General features: G+C 38.2%; 1 protein-coding gene across 1 annotated transcript in view; it reads left to right on the forward strand.

Moving 5' to 3' along the window:
* Positions 1-1,417: 1,417 nt before the first annotated feature.
* LOC121295441 (AMME syndrome candidate gene 1 protein-like) overlaps positions 1,418-19,096 on the forward strand; it is a 92,587-nt gene continuing 74,908 nt past the window's right edge. Inside the window, exon 1 of the mRNA XM_041220050.1 lies at positions 1,418-2,562. Coding sequence (XP_041075984.1) covers positions 2,120-2,562 — 443 coding nt within the window. The 5' untranslated portion in view covers positions 1,418-2,119. The remainder of the gene's footprint in view (positions 2,563-19,096) is intronic.

Here is a 19,096-nt window from a genome sequence, read left to right on the forward strand (position 1 = left end):
TTATTCACTCAAAACATATAACAGTCCTGGGTGAAGACGGTGTAATATTGCTAGTGCAAAGAGGTAAGAAATGCATTTTAAAATAATGGGTTGGCACTCCTTTAAGGGGTACACACCTTATAAAAGCATAGCAAAGTGTAATAAAGCACAGTGAAAGTCTGGTAAAGCACAGGGAAGCATTGTAAGAGAGGTATGGTTAAGAACAACTGGAAAGTTACTGTGTAAATGTACTGTGGTAAACTTATATAAGGAACTGTAGTTCATTAGTGTGAATTTAATAACCTCTCTAAAACCAAGGTTAAGGCACATATTAGTAATGGTCTGCAATACAGTACACTGCAGCAAGAAGGGAAGAGGTAGTGACTATGCAGACTTAAACTTGAAAGGGGTGGATTGTTAATATACTGTTAAACTGTCAATGTTAAGATTCAGAGGAACTGTCAGAATGTTAGTTTGAAAAGAAGTTTTTTTTTTTTTTTTTTTTTTTAATGATTTATTACTCTAAACCAGTGGTTCTCGCACGTTGCCAGGGAGGTCCCCAGAACCTTCTATAAACATTTATTTTGTAAAACAACACATTTAGTGTACTACAAAACGCGGTATTTATGATACAAGCAATATTCATTAAAACATGAACTTGAAATAGTCTTTCTTTTCCATAATCGTCAGTGAGGGCTGACCAGTTTTTGAAAAACACACACACACAAAACCTCAAAGCCATTCTACTTAGAGGTATACGATATATGTGCGATTACTGTGGATTCATGGTTAATTGTCAGGGTTTTTGTAATTTGCATTGAACAAAACTGCAACCCCGCACCCCCTGCACCCCTAGCTCCAGCTCACTTGGTGTTATGATGGCAAACAACAATCTTGTTGGTCTGTCCTTCAGAGCTCTGATTGGAGCTGATTGGCGCTTGGTATTCGAACGTAAATTACACACATTTGTACGCAAACAACGCCGAGGGCTTGCAGACTTGATGACTGAGAAGAATTTACGCACTATGCGTAGGAAATCGTCGCAACATACGCCCTGAATACCCTCCTACCTAGTTCTGTGAAAAGGTGCTAGTTCGGGTGAGGGGAGTTGTTGTTTCAGTACCGCGGTTCAACGATTCATCAGCAAATACTGCGTGCTGGATGTGGTTTGGGGAAATATGAGTAAAAAACTGCGTATCTGGATGTGGTTTGGGGAAATATGAGACCGCTGTTTTATTTTGGATTAGGATGCTGTATAGAATTTGTATAATTGATTAAAACAGCAATGGACATCTATCCATAAGACTGCCGCAAACTTCGAAGTCTATATATATCTATATAATATATATATATATATATATATTCTATATATATATATATATATATATTAATTAATTGTTCATAACAATTGTTATATCAATACGAAGCATTGTGTGAGGCAAAGCAAGTGATTTAATTATATTTAATTATATGCCGCTTGTGAACATTGCAGTGCTTTGCTGCACCGGCGCTACTGCAGCAGACAGACGCAGCAGGTGCGCTAGATTGAACTAGTGAAAAGGACAAGTTTGGATGCAAAAAAATAAGTGTTGGGAGGCAGATCAGTCGGAGCCTTACTTGTTATTCATGGTGAAACGTGTGGGTCCTACGAACTCAAGCCCCAGACCGCCTCACACAGCCACAAAAGGGAGCCGTCCATCCCTGCTGACGGTGCAGTATATTCGTCTACCAGACTGTCTTGTTTTAGTTAAGCAGATAACATTGATTGCTATACGCTTTGAACCTGGTTCAACTAAGCCGAAGCAGAGACGTTTATGTTCTAAAGAAGATTTTTTTTTTTATACATATTTAGAAGGACCAAGTCATTTTTTGCAAGGCAGCAGCACATCCCTCCTAGGAAAACAACGTAAGGATTTATCCTAAGGGACGTCATAAAAAGGATCTGTGACATTGCCATTTAAAAATCTTTCTCGGCGGCCTTCCGCCGTTACTCTGTAATTAAGAATTTAACGCAGGGGCTACGCTGGGTATTAAATTTGGAAAAAGGGAGAAGGTGGAGCATTTCCCGTCGTACGTGTTGACGCAGTGGGGTTTCTACGTCTGGTCGGCGTTTCCCCCCGCCCCTCCCGCGGTGACGGCGATGGGTAGGAAGCGGTGTGTTGGTGCAGATTGCTCCAAGATGGCGGCCGGGTGCTGCGGGGTGAAGAAGCAGAAGCTGTCCGGGTCCCCAGGTTCGGGGGGTCTCTGCGGGGCGGGGAGTGGTGGAGCTGGGACGGGACACTGCGGCTCTGACCTGGGGATAGGCTCCTCGTCGGCAGTGGCGGTGGGGAGCGTAAATCGGGTGAATGGCCTGGGGGGTCCGGGTTGTAGCGTTAGCGGCAACAGCAACGGGCTCTCCCCAACTCCTGGAGGCTTCAGCACCACTGGTCTCTCCCCGAACCTCAGCCCCGGACCCGGCTCTGGCAGCGGGGGCAGGAAGATGGTTGTTTCGGTGGAAATGTGCTGCTTCTGTTTTGACGTTCTCTATTGCCATCTATACGGATACCAGGCTCCTCGGACACCGAGGTTTACCAACGACCCATAGTAAGTACCCCAATACAAATGATAATGATCTCATGCTGTTAACTGTGTCAGTTGATAACCCGTTTAATACAATCCCCTACTGCTTCCTAGCTCATAGTATGCAACAACAAAGATTCTGTACTGGTTGGAGAACATTTCAAAAGTTTTATTTAACTGCAAACTTTCAGTAGCTAAAACAAATACACAACACAGAAACACGTAAAAATACATTATATGAACCACCGGCGCTGCAGATGTTATACAGGAATGAATTTCAGTGCTCTAGTCCAGTTAAACAAAGCAGATCTTTTTCCGAGTGGAACAAGTTCAGAAGATGCGAGACAAAGAACGGAGGCGGTTAGTTAGACAAACTCTTGTGGGATTATCCTGCTTTCTAAAACACGACGGTTACTTTAAATACAACCTGACAGAATAATATCCTCTGCAAGATTAAAAGGCGTTTTATGTTATGGTGATACTTGTATAATCTGACACCAAACACAGGTCTTTGTTATGATTTACTATAGAAGGGCCGTGAAATGTAGTCGTTGCATAAATCGGAACCTATAAAACAGTAACGAACAATTTAAACTGTAAAGTGCTGTTTCTAGACAAACTAGAATGGCGAGAACCGTAGCAGATGTCTTTAACTATGGAGTTTCGGATATTCAGTTTACCGGAACCCTTTTCTTAGCAACACACAGAAGTGTTTACAAGCTGTATTAGTTTAAACACATTGAGTAAGTAAATAGTTTCTTTACAATTCACTAAAAGATTCACAATTAAAGCTTGTACAATAGTTATCGACCAGCACCTCCGGATTACTTTTAATGTAAACAAACCGTCTCCTTTGTTAGGAGCGTTAAGGGATGAAAAAAATAAATGCATAAAGTACAACCTAGGCATTTATTTATAGATCTGATGTGTTTTTTTTTTTTTTTTTTTTTTGCAATCCCCTTGTTAAAACTGCTTTTTATTTTGCAAATTGTAGTTAAAATACAGCATTTGAAAATGTACTAGCCTTTGTTTGTTAGATGTACAGAATCAAATATGGCTGATCCTATATCCGTCCCCTAGTGTGTGTATTTTAGACAGACGCTAATTGTTGGGTTTAATGTAAATCTTAATTAACATTTTTAAAAGTGTATCTGTGTGTAGAAGTACAGAACATTGGTTTGCAGGTTTAGTTCTTTACATTTTCTTGGAAATTAATTTACTAGGAAAAGAAAGTCCTGCTGTTTGATTCCCCTCCTTCTTTGTGCGAGTACTGTGGTCTATACAGTGCCTATAGAAAGTCTACACCCCTTTCAAAATTTTCACCTTTTGTTGCCTTATAGCCTGGAATTAAAATGCAATATTTTTTTTTTTTCCATTTATCTACACATCCTTTCCCACAACTTCCAAGTGAAAAAATATTCTACAAATTTCTAGAAAATTTATTAAAAATAAATACTGAAATAGCGTGAAATAAGGCCCCCCCCCTTGTAATAGCAATCCTAAATTAGCTCAGGTGTAACCTGTGTTAAATGTGTAGTGATTCACAATATTTCAGGATAAATGAATCAGTTCCTGTACGTGTTCTCTTCTTTGGTAGTGTATTTCAAAGCAAAGGCTCAACTATGAGCACCAGGGCGCTTTCAAAAGAACTCCAGGACAAAGTTGTTGAAAGGCACAGATAAGGGGATGGCTATAAAAAAAAAAAAAAAATTAAAAAATCAAAGACCTTGAATCTCCCTTGGAGCAAGCTCAAGACGATTATTAAGAAGTGGAAGGTGTATGGCACCACCAAGACCCTGCCTAGATCAGGCCCTCCCTCCAAACTGGATGACCGAGCAAGAAAGCGACTGATCAGAATGGCTACCAAGAGGCCAATGGTAACTTTGCAAGAGCTACAGGCTTTTATGGCCAAGACTGGTCAAAGTGTGCATGTGACAACAATATTCCAAGCACCACAAATCTGGCCTGTATGGTAGGGTGGCAAGAAGGAAGCCATTACTCAAGAAAGCCCACCTTGAATCCCGTTTTAAAGGATGCAGAAAAACTCAGGAAATTCTATATCCATGTGGCAAAAAGTTTTGTGGTCTGACGAAACTAAAATGTAACCTTTTGGCCTAAATGCAAAGCTTTGTTTGGTGCAAACCCAACACAGCGCATCACCGAAAGAACACCATCCCTGCTGTGAAGCATGGTCAAGTTATGGGGATGTTTCTAATTGACTGGGGCACTTGTTAGGATAGAAGGGAAAATGAATGGAGCAAAGTACAGAGAAGTCCTTGAGGAAAACCTGCTGCCCTCTGCAAGAAAGGTGAAACTGGGACCGAAGTTCACCTTTCAACATGACAAAGACCCAAAGCACACAGCCAAAGCTACAAAGGTTAATGTCCCAGTCAGAGCCCCAACCTAAATCCAATTGAAAATGTGTGGTATTGCTTGAAGATTGCTGTCCATCAGTGCTGCCCAAGGAACTTGACAGAGCTTGAACAGTTTTGTAAAGAATGGTCAAATATTGCCAAATCTATGTGTGCAAAGTTGGTAGAGACCTATCCCAACAGACTCACAGCTGTAATTGCTGCCAAAGGTGTTTCTACCAACTATTAACTCAGGGGGGTGGAGACTTATCCAATTATGATCTCTACATTTTGTATATTAAAATATTTTTTTTTTCAAAAGGGATTTTCCCCCTCAACGTGTGATTATGGTGTGTAGATATGTGGGGGAAAAAATCCTCATTTAAATGCATGAAACTCTGAGGCACTAACACAGCAAAATGTGAAAAATTCAAGGGGGTGTAGACTGACATATGCACGTGTGTCACACACACACACACACACATGTATGTATACATAACATATGTAATATATATATTATATATCTATTTTAGTTTTTTCAGTTTTCAATTATACTTGGTTTTACAATGCATCAAGATAATTTATTTAAAAAAAAGTAACATCAATGCAAGATCCTCCTAAAACACATTTCCAGTAAATGTTTAGAAATCTGCTGTCATTTTTATTTTCGTTTGGTTGCCATAGTGTGGAATGAAATTTATTTTAACAGTAACATTTTTTACTAGGGGTGCTATGCTCTGTTTTAATTTCCTTTGTTTTGCTAACCTGTGTTTTAAACTTTTACATTTAATATTATTGTAACATGTGTTTGTGTAAGAGTATGTAAAGCATTTCATTATAAGGAAAGGACTGCAGAAATATTAAATATGAAATAAATTGCCCTTCAATGTATATTTCATCCCTAGTTTTCACATTTTAAACTCCTGTTCATAGGGTTAGGCTAATTCTTCACTGTTTGTCCAGTCAAATGCTGTTAGTCTTTTAGTCATCCTGATCCATGAACCAAACCGTACGTTTGCTTTCCTGTCATTTCCTAAAAATAATATACAAAAGACACCTTCTGGTAATTATTTTGTAGTATACAGTACTGGAAAAACATGAGCATGATGTTAAATAAACATTTGAATACAGAAAAATAGGGGTGAGATGCTACGTAAACCCGACGGCAAAGCCCAAGGTTTTTATCCAAGCACCCCACCCTGAGGGTGGATATTAAATTCTCCTTTATCATACAGTACCTCATGCAGTGTTTTTTATAATCTCTGAGCTGTTTTTCTCCCCAGCGGAGAAGCGAGTGAAGACAGTAACTATGTGAGGTACGGTTTGAATTCCTGTATTTGATAGCTCGCGCTGGGGTTGCGCTCTGTTGCTGGTGTTAATCGCATGCTTCCTGTATCAACTGGAGGGTTAATATGAGAAATACCAACTAGATGAGTCCATTAGAAAAAGTGATCAGTTATATTATATTATACCTTGCATGTTCTTTGTAGATTTTATGTTTGATGGGAATATATTATATGCATGCAGTCACTTACAATAGGATGTTGATTTAACATCTCATCCGCAGGATGGAGCACAAAGAGATGAAGTGACTTGCTCAGGGTCACATAGTGAGTCAGTCAGTGGCAGAGGTGGGATTTGAACCAGTGACCACCTGGTTACAAGCCGTAGACTTTAACCACTAGACCACAATGCTTCATATACGCCTTGCCTGACACACTGTAGAACGCTATTGGGTAAAATGTATAAAAGGTAAACAGAAATACAAATCTAGAACCGCACAATATTCCATTAAACATTTAACCAGGAATGTTCCAGTTTTATGAAATATGTTCATTTTACATTTTTTTTTACCCAAAAGTGAAGTCATTTATAGTATATTGGTTCATTGTAGCTAATGTAATTGAATACTTTATGGCGGTGATTGGCATGTCTAATAAAGCCATCAGCGTATTAACTGAGGGCAGTCTTTAGTTCAGAGTGAAATAAATTACCAGTGCATACCCCAAGGGGAACCCTAGTGGACATTTTTATACCGGGCACATTATAGGAATTCTACCTTGCTCAGGCTTGCACAGAGACCACTCAAATGTATAGTATCGTGGGATGACTTTATTGAACATGTCGGGTATCCACAAGTGTAGAAGTGGTAAGCTCAAGTACACACAAATGGCCAATAGTGCGATACCTGTCTTGTGACCCTCTTGTTAATCTCCCCCCCCCCCCCCCCCGCACTGTACTGCACCTTTGTCCACTCTTCTTCAATCCCTCCATTTCTGGTTTAATTTTCTTGTGTTAGCTAGTGGCTATATTTTCCTGGACCAGTATTTCACAAAATCCTCACCAAAAGTTCCAAAAATGACTTATAAGCTTGTCTGAGCTGTTATTTATGGAAAAAATGGTTCAGCTTGCATTTTGTTAAAGACCTTGATAAAAATGGGTCAAAGTGTCTGGTGTCACCAAAGTACCTGAAATGACTTTGCTGTCTTTTTCTTTTCATGTATTGTTATGGAAGGTGTAGAACTGCAGTGTTGCCACAAGTTAACTTTTTAAGTCAGTCTGATCTGCAAAATATGTACACTATCCAAAAGTTATTTTTAAAATACATTTAAAAAGTAGTTACCACGTAACACGTTTTACCTTGTACCTTATATTTATTGGGGATAAATATCTAAAAAAAAAAAAATCTCTGCTTCCCAGGAAGGTCATATTTTTGGAAGAAATTAAACCTAACTCTACCAAATTCCAAAAAGAACTGAATGGTAAACAGCTGAAACTAAAGGCACACCATTAAATTAGTTTCTCAGATTTTGTTGGATAAAAATAAATAATAATAATAAAACCTCCTTTTAGATCTGATCTGTGCACTGCACAATTCACTTGCTGCACAGCCACTGCATGCCAGTCTTAATTTACTGATCAAGCCCACTGTGTGTGTTTTTAAATAGATTCAGTATACAGTAAATTACTGTTTTTTTTTTTTTTTTTTTGAACAAATGTTTATTTAAAGAGAAAAGAACAATACATAACACAATATAATATAAAAACCCAAACACAAACCGCCCCCCATCCCCACCGTTGGTGACCCCTTTCCTCTATGGATTTCATCCTACTGGATCTTATAATAATGACCTGACAGCGGTCGCAGCTGCACTCCATGCCTCCACCGGCACCATGGATTCGGGCAGTAGACGGTTCCATATGGATAATGTGAAGGACAGTGAGGAGCCAATGTTGCCAAGGGAGGGAGTGGGGCGGCTCCCAGCGGAGCGCCAGTAACTTTTTAGCTGCTGTGAGGCCAGCCAACCAAATCGTCTTCTGCTGCCGTGAGAGATTGAGAGTACAGTAATCATTCAGGAAAAGGACCCGAGGAGAACATGGAATAAGGATGGATAGTGGATAAGGATGAGGATACTCGTGCCCAAAAAAAAATCTGGACACTCCCAAAACATATGTAAAAACAGTACCCATAGCACCCTGAGGGCAGAGCATGCACAAAGGGCTGGGGGTAAGTCTCATTTGAAAACATCTGCGAGGGGTTAAATATACCATGTGAAAAAAATTGAAATGAATCATTTGATGATTAGGGTTCCTGGAAGCCAGATTTATGTTGTCCCAGAGAGTGTTCCAGCAAATCTCGTCATCTCCAAAATTCAGATTTCTTCCATACAGTAAAAAGTGCTAGAGGTTTATAAGAAGTCTTTAAAAGAGATGTAAATGGCTGAAGCCAACCCTTTTGTTTTACCCTGTTTGTCTAATAAATTGTGAAGTGGGCGTATAGGCAGCTGTGCTTCCCAGGGAACACCATAGGCACGCATTGCAGAACGGAGACGTGAATAGAAAAAAGAAAGAAGATCCTGGCAAGTTATATTGAAATTGCAAATCATGGAAAGTACGCAGACCATTGTCATTAAAAATATCTTCAAAATTATATATACCATTATTACTACAATGTGAAAAAGAGAAAGGAGAATTGCCTGTGAGTAGTTTGTAGTTATGGAAGATAGGTGAATGGGAATGCCATTTAGTTTGGGAATTTGTAAGCTGCTCTACCAGACACCATGTAGCAATTAAATGAGAAATTTTAGGGCCAAAGCGCAATTTACATTATCTGAGGGCACATTGGCATAGATTAAATCTTGGAGTCTATAAGGGGAGATTATGTCTTCCTTAAGAGGACGGTAAGATATAAGAGTATCAGGAGCAAGCCAAATAGAGATTGGTTATAGAATAAATGAGTATAAATAAAATTTAAAATTCGGGAGAGCCCATTGATTTTTCGAGCTGCAAAGTGGAAAATTTGATGCATGGTTGTTTCCCTTTCCATATAAACTTGGAGATTCTTGTATGCAGTCTATCCCAATACCCTGATGGGGGAGATAAAGGAATCATTGAGCTATAAAAATTAATGCGAGGGAGCACATTCATTTTTATGATGGAAGTACGAGCCTGACGAGAATTAGGAAAGTGCATCCACCTGTTTAAATCTGTATTCACCTGCTTAAAGACTTTACTAAAGTTATTTACTGTGGTATTATGTAAAGAAGGGATAAATCTCAACACCAAGATATTTGAAGTGTTTAACCAGCGGCACTATCAAGGGAGTAAATTACTGTTTTTGAAGAATGGCTCTTACAGCATTGCTTTTATTTTTTTTTTGAAGACTAAGTTGTTTTAAAAACCATATAGGTTCTCCTGAAGTAAGTGTATTCAAAGATAGCTGTCAGGTATTAAAGGTTGAGACCATTGAAGAGGAAACTTTTTTCCAATACATTTTAATTCTGTTCTAATTAACAGTTTTTTAACCTCTTTTGTTAACAGATGAATATTCTGTGGTTTTTGGCATGTGTAAATTAGTGGGTTTTTTACATTTTTTTTTTTTTAAATAGTTTGTTTTCCTCTTAATGCTTCATTTTTTTCTGACATAGACTTACCTAGCTAGCCAGTGCAGTTTGTACCCCCTAATGGTCTGTGTTCGGTGGTTGGGGAGACAATCCCAGGCAAGTACAGGAGTACATTTTAGGAGCTTGTTTCTGTGATAAATGACAATCCAGCAGACAATTTATGATGAAAGAGCCTGCAATGAACCTAGAAACCATTTCCAGTGCTGTGGAAACCACAATATTTCATTCCATATATAATTGTTTTTTTAAAGGTCTGTTCTAGGGAGATCATTTATTTATCAAAAATGGAAAATATCCCTGTCCTCTTCTGACTCTCGTAATTTACTGGATACTTCTCCAGAGTTACCTTTACTGTGCCAGTCTGATCTTTTGTATTTCAAAGTAGAATGGCTTGCAATAAGTGGATCTTGGCATGTACATAATTTATTGTGGAAATCCAAAGCTCAAGTAAGATCTTTAGACCTTCAAGCATACAGTAACAGGTACATTTTGTTTTACCAAATCTGCAAGTTTCAATAATGATTTAACAAACTGCTTGCAAATCTGCAGGGCTCCAAGCTAATCTGAATCTGGTGACAAACCAGTGTTACAGCAGCTGAATAGTCTCTGCACACAGTTTCAACATTTTTACATTGAAACTAATGAGCTACAATGTACAGTAAGTAAAGCAGTAAAAACACTCCTGGAAATCATCTGGCTGAATTGATTAACCTTTATTTAGCCACTTTTTGTCAGCTGGTTACATTTTTATTGTACAGCACTGTTATTTTTTTTTTTTTTTCAGAATTGACTATCAGAAGTGTGTGTTTTATTGTAGTTTTGTGATTCCAGTCGATCTTGGCACACTGCTGGAAACTTGCTGCAGTTTGTGGCCTTCTATTCCTTATTCTGTAGAAGAAAAGACATATCATACAATGTATATTAGGGCTAGGTTTGAAAGTTCATTCGCTAGCCAGAGATTCGAAGATTGTTTTAAACCTTCAAAGGTTTGTCAGACTGGTTCACGCACTTTTTTTTTTGTTTATTTTTTTTCTTCCTGTTAACAAACTGTTTGACAATGTGTGAATACTATAAAACACACATTAAATGTCACTTGCATACAAAATTCAATCTTTTGATTTGTGTAATTCATATTTCAACAAGTTGTTAATAAAACCACTACCAAATCGTAATGCGTTATGTTCAACTCTACATGGCACCTCTGCTGTGTGTGAAGCCAGGTATGGTATCCAAAACAGTGGGCTCGTACCTCTAGTGGCTGTATTGCTTCAGTTAAATATGTACTGAATATGTAGTGTACAAGACAGTGTAAGAGAAGTGCTATGGTAGAATATGTTTGAAACATATAAAATATACACTAACACCAATAATTGTAATTTTGAAAAGCCCCTCCAGCTTGTCTTAACCAGAAGCAAATCTCATCATTCGCAGTCTCGACACCAAAGCACTGTATAGCATAAACTGTATTGAAAGAAATGTCTCGAAACCCCTTGCTGTTTGAGATTTGTTAAATACCCAGATAACCAAAAAAAGTTCAATGAAAGTTCATAGTATTATTAGCATTATTAATATTTTTAGTAGCAAGCAGCATCAATTACGTGTAAATAAATGTGTATTTTTATTTAAATTATAAAAACATTCTTACTGTTCTATAATGGATTTTTAAACTAAATCTGAATGTTTTATTCAATTTGTATGGATTAACTAAAATAGGAATTTCAATCAAATATAAACAAGCAGCTATGGTGATATCACCAGTAAATTATGCAAATGAATACCATCGAAGATTCAAACCTTCTTTGGGTAATGTGTTCCTAGCCTTTGAAGGTCAAAATGTACCCTTCGTTGCTGCCCTAATGTATATGTACAACAGCTGATTAATCTCAAGAAGAATGTTGGTTTACTAGTAGCGTTCTTTAATTATTCTGATTTGGAAATGACCTACAGTACAGTTTATGTTCTTAAAAGCTTACTACTGTATGATGTGAAATATATCTCTTTCCAGAGCTATAAAACTAGAGAAACGGAAAGCCTTGTAAGGTTTCAAGATTAATACTCCTTTCTACTTGGCCTGGTGGAATATGTTTTCAGTGCTGAGAATTGTCTGGTTTTCTTTTCGTTGGATTCGAGTCATTTTAGGGTGGATTGCGCACATTGAGATTCAGCCAGGATTGGATTGAATCCTGGATTGACATTTTTTCCATTGCACACATCAAGATGCGCTTTGATCCGGGATTGCATTCCAGTCCTGGTGGATTGAATCTGGATTGTCACAACCAGGTATACCCCATGCTGCTGTACAGTGTTTTAAAAGCACCAATAAAAAATAATTTAGGTAGCCTCTGAAAGTTTAATCATTCTGATTTGCTTTTGTTAAAAGTTGTACCTTTTTTATTTATTTTGAGTCTTTTTGAAGTTATTGGTAAGTGCGTTTCAACTGGAAGTTTAAATGTTTAAAGGATATTAAATAGAATTCCCCCCCTTCACGAGCTGCTCCTCTGGTCCTTGACTGCAATAGTTAAGCTCAGACCATTCTGTGTGCTAGTTTTACTGCACAGTCTGCTGAAGAGCTGCTAGCTTTCCGACTGGCCGAGGAAAATTTCCTATATTCTATTTGGCTGGTACATTCTTATGGAATTTAGTGAAAGTTGATTGAAGATTTGACCGATGACTGCAATGAAGAAACTGGCCATTCAAATTTAGAACAGTGCACTCCAATACGCTGTTCATTGATAAGGCTTATTTTGGAATCGCTGATGGTATGAGACACAGTATAAGGCAGTCTAAATCTGTCCTCCTGAAATGTTGCTTGAATTCCTTCTCTGCTGCGTGGGTATGAAAAACAACTATAAATAGAAGTGATGCCTTTGAGCGGTTTTGAGAAGTAGAAGTTGTGTTTTTAAAAATCATGCACTGCAACTGAACCAACGATGTACATTATCTAGTTTTCCTGTGAATAAGTTTGCATAGGATGGAGCTGTGTGGGTATCCATTGCTGTCCCTTGTATCTGGGTAGTGTTTCTCACAAAGTGAAGTTGTTACAAGTTCTCATTCCTCTTTGCCACTTGTGAAGATTCCATGGTTACTGTAGCTCATAAAATAAACAAGGTATTTTCAGTTGGGCCATGGCGCATTCTGTAGCTCTACAGTGTACTCCTAAATACAGATTAACAATGGAATATTTTTTTCCCTAGAAAAATATACCAGTGCTTCTCTGTAGGGCTGCAACAAAGGGTACATTTTGACCTTCGAAGGTTCGGAACACATTCTGTTTGTTCATTTCATGTTGAGGTTCAATGGTGCAGTGTGTGGTTTGGTTTTTTTTTTTTTTTTTTTTTTTTTTTTTTTGAGCCATCTGAAGTAACTTACAAAAAATGATGGTGATTAAGTAGATTCAAGAAAAAAAAGTCCTTTTCTTCAATCAGTTGCCAGGTTTATTGAAATATGCAGGGAGTCTGGTCCCAGGTACAGGACAAACAATACTCAACATTACAATGTTTGCATGACATTAAATACCCTTCTGTATAGATGGTCCACCTCCCCTTTCTCTGACATTAACCAATGGTCAAGGTAATTTAATTTATTGTGTGAGTGTTAATGTGTGTGTGTCTGTTTGTGTAGTCTAGTGTGACAACCTCTGAACTCCGTACATTCTTCACAATCCTGGAGACAAAAGGTCCATACATCTGCCTTTTGTTATCTCCTTGCGACCCCCTTTGATGCCAGTGGGATTATCTCTTTTGATCTCTCTGAAGTCTAGAGCCTGTTCCCTTCTAGTCCACAGCATTGTTATCTCGTTAGCTTGCATTCAATGTTGGGCAAGAAACTTGTAGACACAAGGTCTCTACCAACTGTACGCAGTACATGCAATTTGAACCAAACAGTCTGCTATCTGCAATATTAGTCTCTTTTCAGAAAAGAACACCAGTATAGCTCTGCCAGTCCACATGTGTAGCAAACTGCTAATCAATTTTCAATCCATGTTTTCCAACACCATCAGTCAAAAGTATTTGCCCACTGTCTGATTTTCTGCATTTTTGCATATTTTTGACTCTGAATGTTATCAGATCTTCAACCAAAATCTAATATTAGATGAAAGGGACCCTGAGTGAACAAATAACACAAATGTGATATTTATTTTATTTATTAAAGTAAGTTATGGAACACCCAATTCCCCCTGTGTGAAAAAGTAATCTCTCCTTTAGACTCAGTAACTGGTTACGCCACCTTTTTTAGCAGCAGTAACTGCAACCAAACGCTTCCTGTAGTTATTGATCAGTCTCTCACAGCACTGTGGAGGAATTTTGTCCCACTCCTTCATGCAGAACTGCTTCAACTCGGTGACATTTGTGGTTTTTTTGAGCATAAACTGCATGTTTCAGGTCCTGCCACTTAATGGGGTTTAGGTCTGGACTTTGACTAGGCCATTCCAAAAATTTAAAATTTCTTAAATTTCTTCTTCAGCCATTCTGATGTAGACTTGCTTCTGTGTTTCGGATCATTGTCTTGCTGCGCTTCAGCTCACGGACGGATGGCCTCATATTCTCCTGTAGAATTATCTGATACAGAGCAGAATTCATGGTTCCTTCAGTGATGGCAAGTTGTCCAGGTCCTGATGCAGCAAAGCATCCCCAAATCATGACACTACCACCACCATGCTTGACCGTTGGTATGAGGTTCTTACTGTGGAATGCAGTGTTTGGTTTTCGACAGACATAAGGCCCATGTTGGCCAAAAAGTTCCACTTTTGACTCCTCACTCTTGAGGATCATCCAGGTGCTTTTTGGCAAACTTGAGGCGAGCATTAATTTTTGCCCAGTTTCTTTCTGATGGTGGAGTCATGAACACTTACCGTAGCCAAGGTGAGAGAGGCCTGCAGATCCCTGGATGTTGTTCTAGGGTTCTTTGCGAGTTCCTGAATGTTTTTACGCCTTGCTCTTGGAGAGATTTTGGCAGGACGGCCACTCCTGGGAAGATTCACTACTGTCCCAAACTTTCTCCATTTGGACAATATGGCTCTGACTGTGGTTTGTTTGGAGCTCCAGAACCTTAGAAAAGGCTTTGTAACTTTCTAGACTGATAGGCATCAACAACTTCTTTTTTCCAGAGGTCTTCAGGAATTTATTTTTATCGTGGCATGATGTGCCTATAGAACCTGTGTGCTGAAAACTTCACTCTGATGGTAAGGGCCAAAGTTAGTCAGATTTATGTTGGGCAGGGTTGGCCCAAATTATGCCTGATTGGGTTAGCCAAAGTATTCTAACAGCTGATCTTAATTATCCCTTTTAATTGGGTTGAGTTAACTAGGGGGTCATAACTTTTTCACACCTGAAGATTGAATGTTTGATTACCTTGCACATCAAACAAATGAAAGAAGCACCAAACTTTGGTGTCATTTTTTCCTTCACTCTATATACTACTACAACCCACAAAAAGATCTGACCAAGTGAAATGTAAAAAATGTGCAAAAATGCAGAAAATCTGACAGGGGGCAAATACTTTTTCACAGCACTGTGTGTGTGTGTGTGTGTATATATATATATATATATATATATATATATATATATATATATATATATATATATATATATATATATATATATATATATATATAATAAAAATTGTACACAGTGTCCTCCATAAGTATTGGGACAGTAAAGTCAAAATTTCTATTTTTGCTGTACACTCAAGCAACATGAGAATAAAGATGAGTGAGCCTGTTTGAGAGGCAGCCATGCATGCCCATTCCCTGACACTACCTCCACCATGCTTCACAGATGTGATGGTATTCTTTGGATCATCTGCAGTTCCTTTTTTTCTGCACACTTTTGCCTTCCCATCACTTTGATAAAGTTTAATCTTCATCTCATCTGTCCATAAGTCTGTTCCAGAACTGTACTGGCTCATCTCTGTACTTTATAGCAAATTATATCTGGTCTTTCTGTTTTTGGTGCTGATTGGAGGTTTGCATCTTGCAGTGTAGCCTTTTTAATTCTGCTGCCAAAGTCTTGTAGATTTGTAGATTGTGACACTTTAACCATAGCATTCTAGAGGTTGTTGGTGATTTCACTGAGACTTGTTTGAAGATTCATTGTTCTGTCATCAACTGCTGTTTTCTTTGGCTGACCTGGTCGTTGCTGATTGCTGAAGACACCAGTGGTTTCTTTCTTTTTCAGGACATTCCAAACTGTTGATTTGGTGCCCAACTTTTGTGCTATGGTTCTAATTGAGTTCCTCTTTTCTTTTAGTATCCAAATCGCTTGCTTTTCTTTCATAGACAGCTCCCTAGTCTTCATGGATTATGCCTACTGACACCAAACGCAGACTCCAAAGGCAAAAGCAAAGGATAAAACTGAGACTACACATTCACAGTTCTTTTGTTTGAACAACCAATACTTATACTCACATAAAATGGGGGGATGGAACTGAAAGTGCTGTTATTCTTAGTTGGTAAAACGTGTGTTGAAACAGCCAGAAATGAAAGGTGACATTCTGTACTTTTGCCTCGTTCATCTTTTAATCATATTTGAATTAAGATATAAACTGACTTCATTGTATACAGGGTTATGGATGCCTTCCGTGATATATATATATATATATATATATATATATATATATATATATATATATATATATATATATATATATATATATATATATATATATATATATATAGTAGTACTGTGCAAAAGTTTTAGGCAGGTGTGAAAAAATGCTGTAAAGTAAGAATGCTTTCAAAAATAGACATGTTAATAGTTTATATTTATCAATTAACAAAATGCAAAGTGAGTGAACAGAAGAAAAATCTACATCAAATCAATATTTGGTGTGACCACCCTTTGCCTTCAAAACAGCATCAATTCTTCTAGGTACACTTGCACAGAGTTTTTGAAGGAACTCGGCAGGTAGGTTGGCCCAAACATCTTGGAGAACTAACCACAGTTCTTCTGTGGATTTAGGCAGCCTCAGTTGCTTCTCTCTCTTCATGTAGTCCCAGACAGACTTGATGATGTTGAGATCATGGCTCTGTGGGGTCCATACCATCTCTTCCAGGTGTCCTTGTTCTTCTTTACGCTGAAGATAGTTCTTAATGACTTTCGCTGTATGTTTGGGGTCGTTGTCATGCTGCAGAATAAATTTGGGGCCAATCAGATGCCTCCCTGATGGTATTGCATGATGGATAAGTATCTGCCTGTACTTCTCAGCATTGAGGAGACCATGAATTCTGACCAAATCACAACTCCATTTGCAGAAATGCAGCCCCAAACTTGCAAGGAACCTCCACCATGCTTCAACTGTCCTCAGCGTTGCCCGTTTCTTTGTGCTTCTTCAAAAGAGCTTGGACAGCACATCTGGAAACCCCTGTCTGCCTTGAAATTTCTGCCTGGGAGAGACCTTGCTGATGCAGTATAACTACCTTGTGTCTTGTTGCTGTGCTCAGTCTTGCCATGGTGTATGACTTTTGACAGTAAACTGTCTTCAGCAACCTCACCTTGTTAGCTGAGTTTAGCTGTTCCTCACCCAGTTTTATTCCTCCTACACAGCTGTTTCTGTTTCAGTTAATGATTGTGTCTCGGCCTACATATTGAATTGATGGTCATTAGCACCTGCTTGGTATAATTGTTTAATCATACTCCTGACTATATGACTACAAAATCCCTGACTTTGTGCAAGTGTACCCTAGAAGAATTGATGCTGTTTTGAAGGCAAAGGGTGGTCACACCAAATATGGATTTGATTTAGATTTTTCTTCTGTTCACTCACTTTGCATTTAGTTAATTGATAAATATAAACTATTAACATGTCTATTTTTGAAAGCATTCTTACTTTACAGCATTTTTTCACACCTGCCTAAAACTTTTGCACAGTACTGTGTGTGTGTGTGTATATATATATATATATATATATATATATATATATATATATATATATATATATATATATATATAAATATATATAGATCTATATATCTATATAGATAGATCTATATCTATCTATATACAGTAACAGTCAAAAGTTTGAGTACACCTTCTTGAAACCAGGTTTTTCATGATTATCTATGCTTTTAACTCTATAAACTTGTCTATAAACAGTTAATATTTCATTATATGATAAGTGTACTTATATAAGCTGATAATCGCAAGTGAACTGCATTCAGAAATTAAATTTTTAAATGAAAATGTAAATCTTATCAATTTCAATTTCAATTTCAATGAAATAGTCACCCAAAGCAAGGGGATTTCAGTCTGAAGCCCAAGTCAGTTAAAAGTCTGAAATGTCTATAACACGGTGTTAGAACACTGGCCTAAGTATAAAAGTGTCTCTGTTAGATGTTCTCTGAGTTAACTAGCATGTTACCTAATTAACCTTTTGTCACCAATTATTAACAGGTGAGGGTCCATGATTACTATAAATATAGGTAGCATAGACAAGTTTGTCATTCCTGAATGTAAAGAAAATGGCAAAATACACTCGGTTAAGTAATTGCTTTAAGAAATGAAGGTCAATCTTTAAGACAAATTGCAAGAACATTGCAAGTGTCTGTAACTGCTGTGGCCAAGACCATCAAACGATTTGAAAAAACTGGCACTCATGAGGACCAAACAAGGTCAGGCAGGCCCAGGGTGACCTCAGAATCGGAGAACAAGTTCATTCGAGTCACAAGTCTGCGAAACCGGCAATTAACTGCCCCGAAATACAAGCTCAGCTAAATGCTACTAGAAGCACAGATGTTTCAACATCAGTTGTTCAGAGATGATTGCGTGAAGCTGGCCCAACTGGAAGAATTGCTGCAAAGAAACCATTGTTAAGAGTGCAAAATAAGAGGAAGAGACTTGCCTGGGCCAAAAAATAGAGAAACTGGACATTTGAGGAGTGGAAGTCGGTCTTATGGACCAATGAGTCAAAATTTGAAATATCTGTGTCCAACTATCGAGTATTTGTAAGATCCAGAGAGGGTGAGCGCATGAGTTCTGCATTTGTGGTTCCCACTGTCAAGCGTGGAGGAAGCAGTGTGCTGGTCTGGGGTTGCTTTGCTGGTGATCTTTACCAAGTCCATGGCAAGCTCAACCAGCATGGCTATCATAGCATACTTCAGAGGCATGCCATTCCATCAGGATTACGACTAGTTGGGCAGTCCTTCATTCTTCAGCAAGATAATGACCCGAAACGCACCTCAAAGTTGTGCAAGAACTACCTGGTGAAGAAGGAAAGTGAAGGACAATTCAATCTAATGACCTGGCGTGCCCAGTCTCCAGACCTCAATCCCATAGAACTTTTATGTGACTAACTGGACAGAAGAGT

The sequence above is a fragment of the Polyodon spathula genome, chromosome 20, assembly GCF_017654505.1.
Source record: "Polyodon spathula isolate WHYD16114869_AA chromosome 20, ASM1765450v1, whole genome shotgun sequence".
Lineage (NCBI taxonomy): Eukaryota > Metazoa > Chordata > Actinopteri > Acipenseriformes > Polyodontidae > Polyodon > Polyodon spathula.